Below are 18,842 nucleotides of genomic sequence, written 5' to 3'. Positions count from 1 at the left end.
TATATATCATCAAAGCATCAAAACGAACGCACCAATGTTTGACAAGTTGTGAAGACTGGAAGAATAAAGTAAGGAAAGAAAAGTCAAGACACAGTCCTAGGTGCAGATGAACTTTATTTTACTGATCAACAGGCATGCTTAGGGAGGCACCAGCAGGGGGCAGCAGGTGCCTCAGAAACCACAATTCATTCTGTGAGCTTCACTCCTCATCGTGGCTTTTCTTCTGCAATAAAAGAGAGGAGAGAACAAGTAAGAAAATGAAACAGTAGTGAGATCAACAAGAAGAAGACGTTTTGTTAGTAATACTTGCAGTGTCCTTTTTAATGCATACTGTGCACTTTGTGAATGTTTCATGTTGAAACATTGTAACCCATTTGCAATCTGAGAATCCATTGTTAAATAAAAAGTAAACATACTACCTGAATAACCTGGAAGCGGTACCGGAACCCAACTCGCCCCCCCCCCCCCCCTTATGCTAATTTTACAGAGCGCTCGCCTCGCGCTATTATCCAGATTTTCTTAGACTATGCTGACAGACTTTCACGCAAATCAAAATTCTGTCTTGAGAGATTAAAAATTTGTTGTCTTTTCTCAAGGTCAATATATCAGAGACCATTTGGTCAAGTCTGATTTAGCCCCACCCCCTCAGTGTCCCCACAATGGAAACTTGCTCCTGTTCCTGATGTAACTAGATGTGGCACTTCATCATGTGTGCACTTCACCTATTGACTGTGCTTACATATAGAAACATAAGGAAAGATGGATGACAGAGGGGTCACAAACGGCATTATAATACTGTACCATGCTTACTCTTAGCAATGCAAAAAAAAGGGGGGGCGGGTGGTAATAATAACTGAAATGGTGCTATAGTGTAGTACACTGACCTTTGACCCCACATCACGGCTCTTGGCACGTAGCTTGTTGACCTGAGTCTCAGCAATGTCCGCTCTCTCTTCAACCTCATCCATCTCGTGCTGCATCTTACGGAACTGAGTCAGAGTATTGTTGGCCTGTTCCTCCTGTTCAACACACACAAAATATCATCAGAGTTTCATTTCAGTTAAACCTACGTTTTATTAACTAATTGATTAGTCGTTTGGTCCACATCCCAAAGATAATTAGCTTACTGTCATAGATGACTTGCAGGCACCAAGGCAGAAACCAGAAAATATTCAAATTTAAGAAGCTGGAACAAGATAATTTTTGTGTCTAAATGATTAATCGAGTATAAAAGTAGTTGGCGATTAATTGTCTGTCAATCGATTAATAGACTTTGGTTGACTTTAAAGAGAGACAGAGATTGTTTTGAGAGAGAGAGTTATATGGTGAGTTGTCGACTATTGAGCCACCTGCCCCGCCCTGTTGGTATTTTTATTTAATTTTTAAGTAGCACATCATCACCCAACAATTAGTTTGATCTTATATTGTTCCTATGCAGTACCTACTAAACTAGTTGTCAAGATAAAAAGTTCAACTGCATTTCCAGCCATATTCATACTGTAGTACTTACAGCCTCCTCAGAAGATCTCTTGTAGGATTTGACCTTCTGCTGCAGCTTCTCCACCAGATCTTGCAGACGGGCCAGATTCTTACGATCCTCCTCAGCCTGAAAATAGAAGAAAAAAGTAAATTTTCAGTAGAGATTTTACTCTCAGGATTTCACAAATAAAAAATCTCTTAACTGGATTGAAAGATACCTGATAGGTCAGCTCCTTGATACATCTCTCATATTTCCGTATTCCCTTGACAGAATCGCCGGACTTTCTCTGTTCGACTTCAACTTCACCGTCCAATTCCCTGACCTGTTGAAGTGATGACGTGGAGATTAAGATGATCATATATTACATCTTTGTTTTGTTTTTCTGGTAAACCTTTTCTATCCGAGACATGTTAACATGGTAATCCACAATATCCTAATTTGGTTATCCCTCATGGTAACTAGCTACCCAGTTCTTGTACTGTATTTCAATGAAATTGCTGTTGCTGCTGTGACATCAAACTTGTCACTCCATCTGTTACATTTTTCCTGGGGATGCAGATGTTTAGAACAGCAAACATGAAAGATTGCATGGAATCTTGTTGTGTAAAGGGAATTAGCAATAGAGAGTAGCAAGATAGACATGTATTTATTTATGAACTTGTTGAAGATTATTCAACACTCACCCTTGCTTCAAGCTTCTGCACCTGCTTCTTGCCCCCCTTCAAGGCGATCTGCTCAGCCTCATCCAGACGATGTTGCAGGTCCTTGATGGTTTGCTCCATGTTCTTCTTCATACGCTCCAGGTGAGCGCTGGTGTCCTGCTCTTTCTTCAGCTCCTCTGCCATCATGGCAGCATCAGTGATGGCCTTCTTGGCCTTTTCTTCAGCATTTCTGCACTCCTGCATTGAATCCTCTACCTCAGTTTGAAGCTGGGATGTGTCAGCATCCAGCTTCTTCTTTTGGTTCAGCAGACTGGTATTCTGGTCAAAGAGGAAGTCTTAGGAATGTCTTAGTAAAGTGATGAGAATTGAAGAGTTTTGGGGAATATAATGGTTGCCTTACCTGTGAGTGCAGTAGCTGCACCCTCTCACTAACATCCAGAAGCTCTTGCTCAGCAAGTTTGCGTCCTCTCTCAGTTTGCTCTAAAGCAGACCTCAGTTCCTCCAGTTCAGCTTGCATCAGGTTGTTGCGTCTCTCAACCATGGCAATGTTCTCCCTAAGATCATCATTGGCTCGAAGAGAGTCATCAAGTTGAATTTGAGCATCCTGGAAGATGAAACATTCAAAAGATGTATTGTAATAGGATAATACATCCCAACCTTTCTGTTTGTATCAATATTCATACCTTTAGGTGAGCATAAATCGACTTGAGTTGTTTCTGGGCCTCAGCTGCCTGCCTGTTGGCCTGGCTTAGCTGGATCTCCATCTCATTGAGGTCTCCCTCCATCTTCTTCTTCACGCGGAGGGTCTCATTTCTGGTACGAATCTCTGCATCAAGAGAGCTCTGGAGAGTATCCACAATTCTCTGTTGGTTCCTCTTTGCTTGCTCCATTTCCTCCTCTTTCTCGACCAGCTTGCGCTCAATATCAGCTTTCACCTGATTGAACTCCAGCTGGGCTCTGATAATCTTCCCTTCCTCATGCTCCAGTGTGGCCTAGAATGAGAAAAAATGTGCTGCCAATAAGAATATGTAGCTGAATTTCAACAGCTTTTAACCAATCACAGATGTAGTGGATTCAAGTTCATCAGGTCGGTCATCAGAAGGCACAACATACCTCTGCTTCCTCGAGAGCTGCTTGAATCTCAGACTTCTCTTGCTCCAATTGTTTTCGAATCTTCTCAAGCTCATGAATATGCTTTCCACCCTCAGCAATTTGCTCAGTGAGGTCGGATATTTCCTCTGAGGATCAAAATGTAAAATTATATAGATATAAAAATCCCCATGAAAAAGTGCTTTAAATAAGCTTTTTAATACAGTTGTAGTTCCTTACCTTGTAGATTCTTGTTCTCTCTTTTCGTGGTCTCCAGATGGTCCAGAGATTCTTCATAGGCGTTCTTCAGTTTGAAAAGCTCTGTGCTCAGAGACCTGGCCTCCTTCTGGGAGCTCTCCAACTCTGTTTGAGACTCCTCATACTTCTGCTTCCACTCTGCCAAGACCTGAAAGACGGTAGCCATTGTGAATAAAGCATTCACCTTTTACCTGTAATTAAATAATTTGTAATAAATTGAACCTTGTCAAAGTGTCGTTGCTTCTTGTCCAAAGCAGCAGCAGCAGCATTAGACCGCTCCACATCCACCATGAGATCTTCAATCTCATTCTGGAGCCTGTGTTTGGTCTTCTCCAGAGAGGAACATTTTGCATTCACTGCTTCAACAGCTTCCTCAGCATCCTGGAGACGCTGAGCCAGCTTCTTTCTGGATTATCAATGAATATAATTTCTTTAAGTTGGTTTGCTGCTGTACTGTAGTATGCATGAAAGCCTTTACAAAATGTGCATACAGAGTATGTATACTAAAAGCAATTAAGGTTTGTCCCTCACTTGGCCTCCTCCAGTTCCTCAGTCCTCTGGATGGCATCAGTTTCGTACTTGGTTCTCCACTGAGCCACCTCAGAATTAGCCTTGGACATGCCACGCTGCAGTTCAAGCTTGGCCTCCTGTTCCTCCTCATACTGCTCCCTCAGCAGGTCACAGTCATGGCGAGAAGACTGAACTGCATGGGCCAATGCATTCTTTGCCTGAATTGAAAGCAAGCTTTCTTCATCTCATGTACCAACATTTCATCTTTACCAGATACATTCTCGCTGTTATTTGGTTGCTACCTTCACTTCCTCCTCCAGTTGTCTTTTGAGGTCTTCAATCTGTTGAGTGGAGGACAATTTTCCTCTTGTAAGTTGAGACACCAGGGAGGCTTTTTCGTCAAGCTGCCGTGAAAGTTCACCTGATTTGGTGCAAAATTGAAATGAGTCCTTCAAGATTTCAAGACTAACTTCTCTGTTAATGAAATTAACTGTTCATGCTTGCTAAATAAAACAGGCATACCATTCTCAGTTTGAAGCTTTGCTTTCTGCATGGTGAAGTCATTGATGGTACGCTGTCCCTCCTCAGCTTTTGTTTTGTATTCATTCATCTGGTCTTCCAGTGTCCTGCACATTTTCTCCAAATTACTCTGAAACAGAAAGCCTAGTAGTTCAGTGCTGGCACAGAAACCACTTTAGAGGGGTATTGGCTTAATAAATCACAAGTATTGAAAAAATAGAGTAGACATTGCTTTGGTTTTTATGCCCTTAAGATACAACACAAGTACATCAAAGGCCCACAAAGAGAACATTTAAGTGAAAGAATGAGTAGTACAACATAAAAGACATGAAAAGTCACCTTAGCCTTGGCAACATGTTCCATGTTGGAGACCACATCATCCAGCTCCAGTCTGAGCTCACTCTTGTCCTTCTCCAGTTTCTGCTTGACTCTCTGTAGGTTGTCAATCTGCTCGCCCAGGTCAGCAACACTGTCGGCTTGTTTCTTCCTGAGCGTAGCAGCAGTGGTTTCGTGCTGCAGAGTGGCCTCTTCAAGGTCTCTGCGGAGTTTCTGGAACTCAGCCTCCCTCTTCTTGTTCATCTCTATCTGGACAGATGTTGCTCCACCAGCCTCCTCCAGCCTCTCGCTGATCTCCTCCAGCTCTCTGGCCAAGTCTGCTCTCTGCTTCTCCACCCTGGCTCGGGCAGCTCGCTCTGCCTCAAGCTCCTCTTCCAGCTCCTCAATGCGAGCCTAGACAACATTTCAGATTAATTTCTTCTCAACTGAGGCATTTCATGTCAAATACTCACTGTGTAAACTGATTTAACTTTCATTACCTGCAACTCCTTCAATTTTTTCTGGAGTTGGGCACTCATTGCCTGTTCATCCTCAATTTTGCCATTGAGAATAATAATTTCAAAGTCTTTCCTGTGGATGAATTTTTTATAATTAGAATTAGGTTATTCCATTATGAAAATGTATTTGATTTTCAGTTTTTCTCTCTCTATTATTATCCTATTTATATTACTTCTTTAGCCTCTCTTCGAGTTGCTGCTTGTCATTTTCCAGGTCCATGATACTCTCTTGGGCCAACTTCAGGTCTCCTTCAAGCTTCCTCTTTGCTCTCTCAAGATCCATGCGGACTTTCTTCTCTTGCTCAAGGGACCCTTCAAGCTGTGGTGGGTGATAATGACAATCTTTGGATTGTAAATTATTCATAATTTTCCACAGCACTCTCAACAATTATATTCTTACGTCATCCACTTGCTGCTCCAGCTTCGCCTTGGCCTTGGTCAGAATGTTGACTTTGTCTTCTTCACTCTGCAGGTCACCTAGTGTTTGCTGATGAGCTTCCTGTAAGGCCTTCTTCTCCTTGGTCAGCTTGGTGATGATTTCATCCAGGGCAGCCATTTCCTCAGTCAGGTTCTTTACCTGTGGCCACAAGCATGTTTATTAAGGATTTAATAAAACAGCTGTAATACAGTTATTTTGTACATACAAAGTGATTTTAAGTTGTTTACAGTACCTTGTTCTCAGTGGCATGCTTCTCTTTCTCCACCTTAGCCAGAGTTAACTCCAAGTCATCAATGTCTTTTTTCAACTCACAACACTCATCCTCCAGCTTCCTCTTCTTGGCAGTCAGTTCAGCATTCATCTCCTCCTCATCCTCAAGTCTCTCTGTCAGCTCTTTGGATTTTGACTCCAGCTGAATCTTGCTCTTGATCAGCCCCTCACATCTTTCTTCAGCATCACAAAGATTATCTTGCTCCTGTTATAAGTTAAAACATGCAGTATGTTAACAGACTCGATAATTAGGGCTTACACAACCTGATGGTGGCGCTATAACAACTCACTTTGCATTTTGGTCCATAACTCATGAACCATGAACAAAGAATTTTGATTCTACGACTTATACAGGCAACATTCTTTGTTCCCTGGATTCCTTGGGTCATTCTGCATCTAGTATATAGGCCCCGCCCATTTCAATCTAACTAGATTTTCCACCATTTAGAATTTTGTCCCAAAAAATATTTTTTCTACTCCTCAGTTCTACAAATCTTGCAACACCCAGTTTTTGCACACAGCATATCTGCACTGTCCAGTTCAATCATCATCTAGCAGTTTTTTCATATTCCACACCATTTTCTATAATTTACTTCAAAGTTTGGTCAAATGTGGTGGAAAAATCGCCATAACTGAGGAAGATATTTTCCTATTTCAAGCAAATTTGGTAAATGTGCACAGGTACAGTATGTACTCTGACATCATGTGCCAAAGCTGGTGCCATTGCACCCATAGGGAGCGCTACAACATTGTTTTAGATTATAAATGGCCATATAACTTTGTGGTTGTAAGTCATACAAACACAATTCCTGTATGATGTATTGTTGTAATTAGTTTTAGTTATAATGTTGAATTATTTTAAACATACAGCCTGAACTTGGAGCTGCAGGTCATTCTTTTCTTGGAGAAGAGAGACCATTTTCTCCTCTAGTTCCTTCCTCCGAGCCTCAGACTTTGCATAAGCTTCTTTCAACTTGACGAATTCTTCCTTCATGTTGGCCATCTCCTTCTCAGTCTCTGCTGACTTCAACAGAGGTTTGATCTTGAAGTACAGCTTCATCCAGGGCCATTGCCTGACCCCCATGAAGGCACGGATGTTCCACTGGATGACCAGCAGTGCATCCCTGTGGACAATTGATTCATAATTATGTTGTCATGATTCATCTGAGACTATTTTTCTGTTTATGAATCAATTTATCTGCACTTGATTTCAATTATATGCCATTTCCACAAAAGGGTGAATCTACTGTATATATGAACAGAGTTTTTTTTATCAGTCTTGTACTGCTGTGAGAAAACAATCAACTGGAATGTCAACAGGAAACTATTTTCTAGTTTTAGAACATTTACATTTCTAGAAGCAAACTTTTGTAAACTGATTTAAGAATTATATGAGAAATGTATCCATTCTCCCCAAGTCAGCTAGTTTACTTTCCAAATAAAGTTAGTTCTGAATCAAATAAACACATCTTGAAGCAGCTGCTCCTGTTGTTCCACTGCTCAGATGCCTATGTAGTACTCATGTATTATTTATAATATTCATACTACTACTACTGATTTGATATTGATTGACTTGAACACTTACCGACGTTCCACAATCTTCTGAAACTCAATTCTTGCTAGAAGACCTCGTGACCTTGCCTGGAGCCTGGTTATGATTAAACTTAATCGGTCATCTCGCATCTCCTCTAGCAGACCCAACATCCCAGCTTTGAAGAACACCTGATTTATAAGCACAGATCAGATGAATAGTAATCATAGTACTAATCATATATATACAGGTGCAGCTCATAAAATTAGAATATCGTGGAAATAACATGGACAAGTTATTTCTTTAGGCAGTAATTAAAGCAAAATTATTCCCGACCAAGTATTGAGTGCAGGCATGAACATAACTTTTCAGAAGATCGACATTTCTATTTTGAAAATAGTTTTTTGTGTGTGATATTTAATTTGTTGAAATACTGTCTTGGGGGGTTTTATGAGCTGGAAGCCAAACTTATGCAAAGTTAAACAAATAAATTCTTGAAATAATTTACTTAGTGTGTAATGAATCTATAATCTATGAAAGTTTCACTTTTTGAAAGGAATTATGGGGAACAAGTAACTTTTCCACAATATTCTAATTCATTGAGCTGCACCTGTATATACTTTATTTAAAAAAAAATCTCATTTATTCACCAGTGCCACCAATACTAACCTTGGTGTGTCCAAATCTGTACTGAGTAACATCCATTTCCAGGGAGCCCAGAAGTTTCTCTGCAGCCTTCTTGTTATCAATGAACTGTCCCTCAGGGATGGCACTCGGGTTCAAAATGCGGTATCTTTGTGATGTGTATGAAAGATAATTTCAATTTTATTTAAGTCTTGTAGAATGACTACACTACCAAAACATGTACTGTACCTCCAAAACATACAACTCCTTCACTAAATGTGGACATACTGTCTCTGACAATCACCTCTGTTTGAAATCTCCATAGAGGATCCTGTTGGGGAAGCCCTTTCTGCAGATCCTGATGCCTTCCAGCACACCGTTGCAGCGTAGCTGGTGCATCACCAGAGGGTTCTCCATGGCCCCAGGAGTCTTGGTCTCATTGGGGATGATGCAGCGTACAAAGTGAGGGTGAGTAGACCTCAGGTTGGTCATCAGCTTGTTCAGGTTCTCCTGCAAGTTAGCCATAAAGGACCTCTATTTAACTATTTTTGTCTTGACACTTATCACTGCTCCAAAACATTCTTGCCGTGCATTGAAATGTTATGGTCATTTCCAAATGTTAAAGTAGAAGCTGTCTTTAGCTGCAATTGTGTTTTAATGATTGAGTTGGATGTATAGGAAGATCAAAATGGGCGCCCAAATTATTCTAATGAAGTAGATCATAGTGTGGGACTTTTACATATAATGAATGTTGCATTCAATGTTACATTCTAGCCCTTGCTAAACGAGTTCACACTATGCTGATTAAGCCTATCATCACCAAGTAAATCGCTCTGTGTTTTGCAGTAGGCCTATACCAGAGTTTTTACTCTGATGTTTGGTGCGACATTCCCGTGCTGGCTGGCTGGTTTCAATGCGTTCTATAGACTTCCAGTCAGCCCTCTGCTAACTTGAATGTGGATAAAAACGCGACTCTCCTCGTCTTTCCGAATGGATGACATTTTGATCGTGAAACGAGTCATTTCGCGTGGGTTGTGTGGCACTCAAAACAATGAATCCACTATTTTACAGCCACAACAGTAGCGGCGGGGTAGGATAGAGCGGAGCCTATGATGTGAGCACAAGCACGTGCTGACAGTGTTTCTGTAATTAGTCTCACTGCCAGAAGGGGAAGACAAAAGTTCCACACTGCAGGTTTTACATAGTAGATGTTTCCCAAATCCATACAATGTTAGGTACAGTACGTTGAACACAAAACGTTTGGTAGATTAGTTGCGTGAAACAGGTTATATCTTGGTTAACTTACCTACTGGTCCCCAAATAATCATTTTAAAAATGTGGATGAAAAGGAAAAAACTTCCAAAAAGTCCACTATTCCAATTGATTGTAAATGGAATTAGCAGCATCTCACCCTGTGCAAAGCAGATACAGTTTGGAAGGAGGAGCCTTTTTTCTTCTTTCCAGTTTCTTGACCTAAACAGAACACACTGTTGAGAAACACCTACAGAAAAGTGTCCAGTTCTAACTACCAACAGAAGACACAAAAATCACAAAATTGTTGTCAAATCTCTGTTGACAAAATATGTCCATTAAAAAAATACATACCAGAATCTGCTCCTGAATAACCTGCAAAGAGGAAGCATAACATCTTAAGAGTAGACTTCTGGAAAAGGCCAACAACCGTTTCATTTAGGGGATCCTTGTTCTTCACCAGCCAGTTGGTGATGTTGTAATCAACAGTGCCAGCATAGTGAACCAGGGAGAAATTGGCCTCTGGTTTCCCCTTGATCATCCTGGGCTTCTGGAAGTTGTTGGATTTCCCCAGGTGGTTGTCATATAGCTTTGCTTTAAAGGTGGCATCACTGGCCTTGGGGAACATGCACTCCTCTTCAAGGATGGACATGATACCCATGGGCTGAGGAGAAGAACATAAAGGCATTCAGTAGAATAGGTCATGTAACTTGATTATGATTTTAATTTGCCTAAATCATCTCACCTTTTCAATCAGGTCAATACAGGCCTGCAAGTCCATACCAAAGTCTATGAAAGTCCATTCAATGCCCTCTTTCTTGTACTCTTCTTGCTCCAGAACAAACATGTGGTGGTTGAAAAACTGTTGCAGTTTTTCATTGGTGAAGTTGATGCAGAGCTGCTCAAAGGTGTTGTACTGCAATGATGGAGTTGATAGTATAAGTAGAAATTAAATCAGACCTGAAAATGTTGAATGCAAAATCTTAGTATTGATGGAGGTTGGGTTTTCATTTCCAAACTTACATCAAAGATCTCAAACCCAGCAATGTCCAGAACACCAATGAAGTACTGGCGAGGCTGCCTGGTGTCCAGGGATTGGTTAATTCTCACCACCATCCACAGGAACATCTTCTCATACACTGACTTAGACAGTGCACCAACGGAATAGTACACCTTAAAAAGAAAAGCATTAGTACATGAGCATTTTAACTTCACTTACACAGAGAGAGACAAAAAAAAAGTTCCCCTCTCAACTCATTACCTGGGCAACAGTTTGACCCTTGGTGACCCACTCATTTCCTACTTTGACTCTTGGGTGACAGAGACCCTTGATGAGGTCAGCGGAGTTGAGGCCCAAAAGATACGCAACTTTGTCAGCATCTGAGAAAGTGAATCTGAGATTAATTCATATGCAAGGTGTATATCAAGGGGATAAAGTGTTCTTCTCTGTTGCAGCACTAACTCTTTGATTAGTGGGGATAAAGTGTTCTTCTCTGTTGCAGTACTAACTCTTTGATTAGTGTGGACAAAGTGTTCTTCTCTGTTGCAGTACTAACTCTTTGATTAGTGGGGATAAAGTGCTCTTCTCTGTTGCAGTACTAACTCTTTGATTAGTGGGGATAAAGTGCTCTTCTCTGTTGCAGTACTAGCTCTTTGATTAGTGTGGATAAAGTGTTCTTCTCTGTTGTAGCACTAACTCTTTGATTAGTGTGGACAAAGTGTTCTTCTCTGTTGCAGTACTAACTCTTTGATTAGTGGGGATAAAGTGCTCTTCTCTGTTGCAGTACTAACTCTTTGATTAGTGGGGATAAAGTGCTCTTCTCTGTTGCAGTACTAGCTCTTTGATTAGTGTGGATAAAGTGTTCTTCTCTGTTGTAGCACTAACTCTTTGATTAGTGGGGATAAAGTGTTATTCTCTGTTGTAGCACTAACTCTTTGATTAGTGTGGATAAAGTGTTCTTCTCTGTTGCAGCACTAAATCTTTGATTAGTGGGGATAAAGTGTTCTTCTCTGTTGCAGCACTAACTCTTTGATTAGTGTGGATAAAGTCTTCTTCTCTGTTGCAGCACTAAATCTTTGATTAGTGGGGATAAAGTGTTCTTCTCTCTTGCAGCACTAACTCTTTGATTAGTGTGGATAAAGTGTTCTTCTCTGTTGTAGCACTAAATCTTTGATTAGTGTGGATAAAGTGTTCTTCTCTGTTGCAGCACTAACTCTTTGATTAGTGGGGATAAAGTGTTCTTCTCTGTTGTAGCACTAAATCTTTGATTAGTGTGGATAAAGTGTTCTTCTCTCTTGCAGCACTAACTCTTTGATTAGTGTGGATAAAGTGTTCTTCTCTGTTGTAGCACTAAATCTTTGATTAGTGTGGATAAAGTGTTCTTCTCTGTTGCAGCACTAACTCTTTGATTAGTGGGGATAAAGTGTTCTTCTCTGTTGCAGCACTAAATCTTTGATTAGTGTGGACAAAGTGTTCTTCTCTGTTGCAGCACTAACTCTTTGATTAGTGGGGATAAAGTGTTCTTCTCTGTTGTAGCACTAACTCTTTGATTAGTGTGGATAAAGTGTTCTTCTCTGTTGCAGCACTAACTCTTTGATTAGTGTGGATAAAGTGTTCTTCTCTGTTGCAGCACTAACTCTTTGATTAGTGGGGATAAAGTGTTCTTCTCTGTTGCAGCACTAAATCTTTGATTAGTGTGGATAAAGTCTTCTTCTCTGTTGCAGCACTAACTCTTTGATTAGTGTGGGATAAAGTGTTCTTCTCTGTTGCAGCACTAACTCTTTGATTAGTGTGGATAAAGTGTTCTTCTCTGTTGCAGCACTAACTCTTTGATTAGTGGGGATAAAGTGTTCTTCTCTGTTGCAGCACTAACTCTTTGATTAGTGTGGGATAAAGTGTTCTTCTCTGTTGCAGTACTAACTCTTTGATTAGTGTGGGATAAAGTGTTCTTCTCTGTTGCAGCACTAACTCTTTGATTAGTGGGGATAAAGTGTTCTTCTCTGTTGTAGCACTAACTCTTTGATTAGTGGGGATAAAGTGTTCTTCTCTCTTGCAGCACTAACTCTTTGATTAGTGGGGATAAAGTGTTCTTCTCTGTTGCAGCACTAACTCTTTGATTAGTGGGGATAAAGTGTTCTTCTCTGTTGCAGTACTAACTCTTTGATTAGTGGGGATAAAGTGTTCTTCTCTGTTGCAGTACTAACTCTTTGATTAGTGGGGATAAAGTGTTCTTCTCTGTTGCAGTACTAACTCTTTGATTAGTGGGGATAAAGTGTTCTTCTCTGTTGTAGCACTAACTCTTTGATTAGTGTGGATAAAGTGTTCTTCTCTGTTGCAGCACTAACTCTTTGATTAGTGGGGATAAAGTGTTCTTCTCTGTTGCAGTACTAACTCTTTGATTAGTGGGGATAAAGTGTTCTTCTCTGTTGCAGTACTAACTCTTTGATTAGTGTGGATAAAGTGTTCTTCTCTCTTGCAGCACTAACTCTTTGATTAGTGGGGATAAAGTGTTCTTCTCTGTTGCAGCACTAACTCTTTGATTAGTGGGGATAAAGTGTTCTTCTCTGTTGCAGTACTAACTCTTTGATTAGTGTGGATAAAGTGTTCTTCTCTGTTGCAGCACTAACTCTTTGATTAGTGTGGATAAAGTGTTCTTCTCTGTTGCAGCACTAACTCTTTGATTAGTGTGGATAAAGTCTTCTTCTCTGTTGCAGCACTAACTCTTTGATTAGTGGGGATAAAGTCTTCTTCTCTGTTGCAGCACTAACTCTTTGATTAGTGTGGATAAAGTCTTCTTCTCTGTTGCAGTACTAACTCTTTGATTAGTGGGGATAAAGTGTTCTTCTCTGTTGCAGCACTAACTCTTTGATTAGTGGGGATAAAGTGTTCTTCTCTGTTGTAGCACTAACTCTTTGATTAGTGGGGATAAAGTGTTCTTCTCTGTTGCAGCACTAACTCTTTGATTAGTGGGGATAAAGTGTTCTTCTCTGTTGCAGCACTAACTCTTTGATTAGTGTGGGATAAAGTGTTCTTCTCTGTTGTAGCACTAACTCTTTGATTAGTGTGGATAAAGTGTTCTTCTCTGTTGCAGCACTAACTCTTTGATTAGTGTGGATAAAGTGTTCTTCTCTGTTGCAGCACTAACTCTTTGATTAGTGGGGATAAAGTCTTCTTCTCTGTTGCAGCACTAACTCTTTGATTAGTGTGGATAAAGTCTTCTTCTCTGTTGCAGTACTAACTCTTTGATTAGTGGGGATAAAGTGCTCTTCTCTGTTGCAGTACTAACTCTTTGATTAGTGTGGACAAAGTGTTCTTCTCTGTTGCAGTACTAACTCTTTGATTAGTGGGGATAAAGTGCTCTTCTCTGTTGCAGTACTAACTCTTTGATTAGTGGGGATAAAGTCTTCTTCTCTGTTGCAGCACTAACTCTTTGATTAGTGTGGATAAAGTCTTCTTCTCTGTTGCAGTACTAACTCTTTGATTAGTGGGGATAAAGTGTTCTTCTCTGTTGCAGCACTAACTCTTTGATTAGTGGGGATAAAGTGTTCTTCTCTGTTGTAGCACTAACTCTTTGATTAGTGGGGATAAAGTGTTCTTCTCTGTTGCAGCACTAACTCTTTGATTAGTGTGGGATAAAGTGTTCTTCTCTGTTGTAGCACTAACTCTTTGATTAGTGTGGATAAAGTGTTCTTCTCTGTTGCAGCACTAACTCTTTGATTAGTGTGGATAAAGTGTTCTTCTCTGTTGCAGCACTAACTCTTTGATTAGTGGGGATAAAGTCTTCTTCTCTGTTGCAGCACTAACTCTTTGATTAGTGTGGATAAAGTCTTCTTCTCTGTTGCAGTACTAACTCTTTGATTAGTGGGGATAAAGTGCTCTTCTCTGTTGTAGCACTAACTCTTTGATTAGTGGGGATAAAGTGCTCTTCTCTGTTGCAGCACTAACTCTTTGATTAGTGGGGATAAAGTGTTCTTCTCTGTTGTAGCACTAACTCTTTGATTAGTGTAGGATAAAGTGTTCTTCTCTGTTGCAGCACTAACTCTTTGATTAGTGTGGATAAAGTGCTCTTCTCTGTTGCAGCACTAACTCTTTGATTAGTGGGGATAAAGTGCTCTTCTCTGTTGTAGCACTAACTCTTACTTCTGGAAAAGGTGAACAACGCTTTCATTCAGGGGGTATCGCTCTTATGTATCATGTGTCACTCTTATGTTGAAATTGCATGCAAATGAATGACAGTGACATCTTGTGGCTAATCAGGCTAGGGCTGCTGCACCATTCACTACAACACAATGTGGACTCAAGACAAAAATAAGTCCAAAATAATATAATCATATTGTAGTATAGAGCTACTGGGTTGTGTGATTTCTTTTGCTGCACAAATATGTCAACAAAGCAGAAACATAGCATGATGGTTCCATTTAGTGCTCATTTCCATATATGGAACAGAAGTGGCGGAGAAGATTAGTAAGGATGAACAAACATGTTGGAACAATGGATCTGAGAAGAACATCTCTCACCTTCAGTGCCATCAGCCTCGGCCTGCTCTTCACGCTGCTTCTGCTTGAACTTCATGTTGCCATAGTGCATGATGGCACCAACTGCCTTGTAAATACTGTACTTTTCTTCTTGAGTAAAGCCCAGCACATCAAAGGCATCCTGAATAAGATAAAAAAAACTTGTAATTCTGGTAAATTCCATATCTCATTATAGAAAGTTTTGTCAGCAGATTCAGCTCACATCAGTTGCAATCAGCTCTTCAGCGTCGTTGACGGAGGCTACTGTCGTCTCTCCTTGGGAGATGAAGGCGTAGTCGTACGGGTTGTTCGTGATAAGCAACATTTCTAAAATCACATTCACAAAATTGTTCATATTTAGCTCACTAGGGTGGAGACTTTGGAGATGATTAGCAGTTATTGAAATCTCCGCGGGCTCCCAAAATCATGACTGACAGACGGACAGACACCGCACACCCACCTAGGCGCCATCGTGCGTGACATCACTGATGATATCACAAATTGTGACTGACACCGAGCCCACAGACAGACAGTGAGCCAATTTTAACTAAAGATGATACAACAATAACCAACAAGTGTGTGTTTTTGACATACACACTTACCTAGAAGTTCAGGCTTTTGCTGAGACAAGATCTGATAGAAGATGTGGTAGTCCCTCTCAGCTTTGAGCTGGAAGGTCACACGAGACTTTTCCAGAAGGTCTGTTACAAGAATACATTGTTGTTATTGTGCAGCAATATAAATTTACATTTACTGTATTGTATGACATCCCTTGGCTATAATTATTACACTCAATAATGTGATTGGTTTTTACAGAAATTATTAATTTTGTAAAACGAAATAGGAAATCAGTACTATTACAACTTATGTCATGATCACACATTATTGCATCTACTTTTAAAATCATTATCTAATTTGACTCACAAGTCTCAATATCAGCGGAGGCCAACTTTCCTCGATTATCAAAGTGAATTCTGATGAATTTACCCTGAAAGGAAAAAGCAACACACATTTGTCTAGTGTCACTCTCACTTCATTAACGACAATCAAATTGTCTCACTGCAATCACAGAGACACTCACAAATCTCACCGCAATCACAGAGACACTCACAAATCACAGAGACACTCACAAATCTGGAGGAGTTGTCATTCCTGATGGTCTTGGCGTTACCAAAGGCCTCCAAAGCTGGGTTAGCCTGAATGATTTGATCCTCCAGGGTTCCCTGTTTATGTCAAATTCACACACACAGTTTACATACCGAGCGTAACGCCACATACTTTGTTTCACCATTTTTAATTGAATTGTCATTTATTATTATCTTGATTGTAGAATAGTCATATTGCACAGTACAAACCTTCTTCTCAGAAGCTGCGTCTTTCTTCCCAACACCTGGCGCAGCAGCAATGCTGGCAAAGTACTGAATGACACGCTTGGTGTTGACAGTCTTTCCAGCACCAGATTCTCCACTGGATGCAGAAGAAACAGAAAGTTTTAGGCAAAGATCAATGATCCTTCACTATTCAACAGACATGTGTTGGCTGGGTGACTCACGTGATGAGGATAGACTGGTTTTCTCTGTCTGTGAGCAAGAGAAATATTCAAAATATCACTAACAAATGGTGGTATAGTGACATGATTGATACAAGAATGAAAGGCTAGTAGATTGTGTACCTGACAACATGTACTGGTAGGCGTTGTCAGAGATGGAGAAGATGTGAGGAGGAGCTTCAGCCCTCTTCTTCCCTCTGTAGGCAACAACCACTTCTTTGTTGTAGACTGGCAGCGACTTGTAGGGGTTGACAGTCACACAGAACAGCCCGGAGTAGGTCTACAACATTGAGAGGGACCAAGGGTAATCCAGTAGTTTTCAGATGGACAGAACATTTGATCAGTGAAGGAAAGTTACATGTTTATGTAACTGTCTTACATAGATCATCCACGCTGCATAACGCTCTTTGAGGTTAAACAGGACGGCGGGCTCATGAAGGAAGGTGAGCATCGCCATGTCTTCAAGTTTGTCGTACTTTGGTGGGTTCTGAGGGTGAACGTCACACTCCTTCACTGTCACCGTCTGGAAAAAAACATAGTAATGTCTTAACCCATTGATACCTGATGCAGCATTTGCGTGTATATCCCTCATTTGTGTGCGTATCCCTTTAAGACCACGAACCGCGTTAACGCGGTTCGCGGCCTTAAAGGGATACACACACAAATGCTGCATCAGGTATCAATGGGTTAAACGGAGATGATCAAAGACGTGGATTTACATGCATTAGCACTCATTTGTAAAACTCATGTATACCTTTCCACATTCAGTGTCAGCAGTGACGTAGTCGCCGTCATGACTGGTGATGGAAGCCTTGACAAACTCAGCCACGGGGTCAGGAACGTAGCATGCCCTCTTCATGTCGAAGGGTTGAGTCTGGGCTTCCGAACGCTCGCGGTCCGACTTCCTCAGATAGGAAGCAGCGGCCCCAAACTCCTTCATCATGAGGTCACTCGCCATTGTTCAACCTAGTCGTGTGAAGTTATTTAGGATCAGTGATTCTCTTTGCACAGAAATCTATTTGACAAATTATGCTCAAGCAATCACTCACACAAGTCCCGTTAAAAACCAACGCTACAAAACAAAGGTCTAGTAAAAACAGACATAATAAAAGAATACTTTACACATGGCAGAAAAATGTATGAACACAAATATAGTGTATATCCCCATACAGAGGAGAGTATTGTCAAATTGTCCTTTCAACATACATGTAATCACTTTAACCTTTACATATTTGGCATTATGACTCTTATCTTATTCAGAGTGACTTACCACAACTACAGCAATTAATAAGCTGAAATAATTGATTCACCAACATTCAATAACAAGGAATCGATTAGAGAGATGGACCGGTTCTTTATCATGCAAGGGAATTTGGCTGTCTGAGATCGTTCAGTGCAAAGAAAGCAACAGCCCCAAAACAGTCGTATAAGCAAACGCATCTTCATGTCTCCCTGGCATCATTCATGTACAGTATCAACGAAACAAGTTGCTTAAAAAGATAAAATGAGAAATAATCTGTTCAGGTGTTTCAACAAGTTCAGATACGTAATGTTCTACTCTCTAATTAAAGATAACTAAGACTGTCACACAAACGTAGTTGTGGATTTTACCTAGGGGGGTTGCACTGCACAGGAGATCTGAATCTGTGATGTGATTTAGGCAGAAGCAAACCAAAGGCCACATTATTCAAATAAATAACTTCCTCGAGACACATTAATTTTTTTTACCAATATACAGTAACTCACAGTAGCATAATTCACAGTAACAGAATGAATCCTTCCTCACCCAAATCTATCAATTATTTTAACTAAAATGTAGTTAACAGCAGATGCGTATCTTTCGAAGATCTGAAGTGAACAAGACAGGAGACGGTCAGGCATTTACGAGGTAGAGGTTTCCCCACTTCAGTGGGTGTTTTCTTACCTTTGACCGACAACCTTTGATTGTCAAGTGAAATGCTGCATCCAGTTGCTGACAGCAGGGCGTCCCTCCATTAATAAAGGTCGTCGGTCAACCAAATATGGGCTGAATATCAGAGAAAAGGCGTGTTGCTGGTTGCATATTAAAACCCCTTGATTGGGTAGAGGCGAGTGCTGCTATTTGTTGCTCTCACCTTGTGAAGAGCAACACTAACGCTGGGCTGGATGTGACGAGGAAAGGGGACTGCAGCAGGTGGGGAGCAGAGGGACGGCCTGCAGTCTGTCAAGTACACTCAATCTCATCTGTACCACTGAGTCATATGAGGTGATTCTGAAAATGACCGTGATCTGAGCATGTGCAGAGAAAACGAGATGATGGAACCTTAATTTGTT

General features: G+C 40.7%; 1 protein-coding gene across 1 annotated transcript; it reads right to left on the bottom strand.

The window, feature by feature from the left end:
- Positions 1 to 199: 199 nt before the first annotated feature.
- LOC310796692 (myosin-7-like) lies at positions 200 to 17,472 on the bottom strand (the record flags this gene model as incomplete). Its single annotated transcript, XM_083658937.1, has 37 exons — positions 200 to 223; positions 885 to 1,019; positions 1,511 to 1,606; positions 1,698 to 1,802; positions 2,164 to 2,460; positions 2,543 to 2,746; positions 2,826 to 3,134; positions 3,256 to 3,380; positions 3,472 to 3,637; positions 3,712 to 3,895; positions 4,021 to 4,217; positions 4,302 to 4,420; positions 4,522 to 4,648; positions 4,858 to 5,247; positions 5,334 to 5,424; positions 5,525 to 5,670; positions 5,752 to 5,928; positions 6,023 to 6,265; positions 6,929 to 7,184; positions 7,646 to 7,782; positions 8,261 to 8,384; positions 8,520 to 8,725; positions 9,627 to 9,688; positions 9,821 to 10,130; positions 10,212 to 10,382; positions 10,490 to 10,639; positions 10,728 to 10,846; positions 14,984 to 15,122; positions 15,204 to 15,307; positions 15,583 to 15,681; positions 15,905 to 15,968; positions 16,111 to 16,203; positions 16,336 to 16,447; positions 16,533 to 16,560; positions 16,653 to 16,809; positions 16,909 to 17,052; positions 17,284 to 17,472. 37 exons carry the CDS (start codon positions 17,470 to 17,472, stop codon positions 200 to 202), a joined length of 5,799 nt encoding a protein of 1,932 aa, XP_083515063.1.
- Between the last annotated feature and the right edge of the window lie 1,370 nt (positions 17,473 to 18,842).

Source organism: Poromitra crassiceps (assembly GCF_964638095.1).
Source record: "Poromitra crassiceps genome assembly, chromosome: 23".
Lineage (NCBI taxonomy): Eukaryota > Metazoa > Chordata > Actinopteri > Beryciformes > Melamphaidae > Poromitra > Poromitra crassiceps.
Note: the sequence above shows the minus strand (reverse complement) of the source record. Positions and strands in the feature narration are given on the sequence as shown.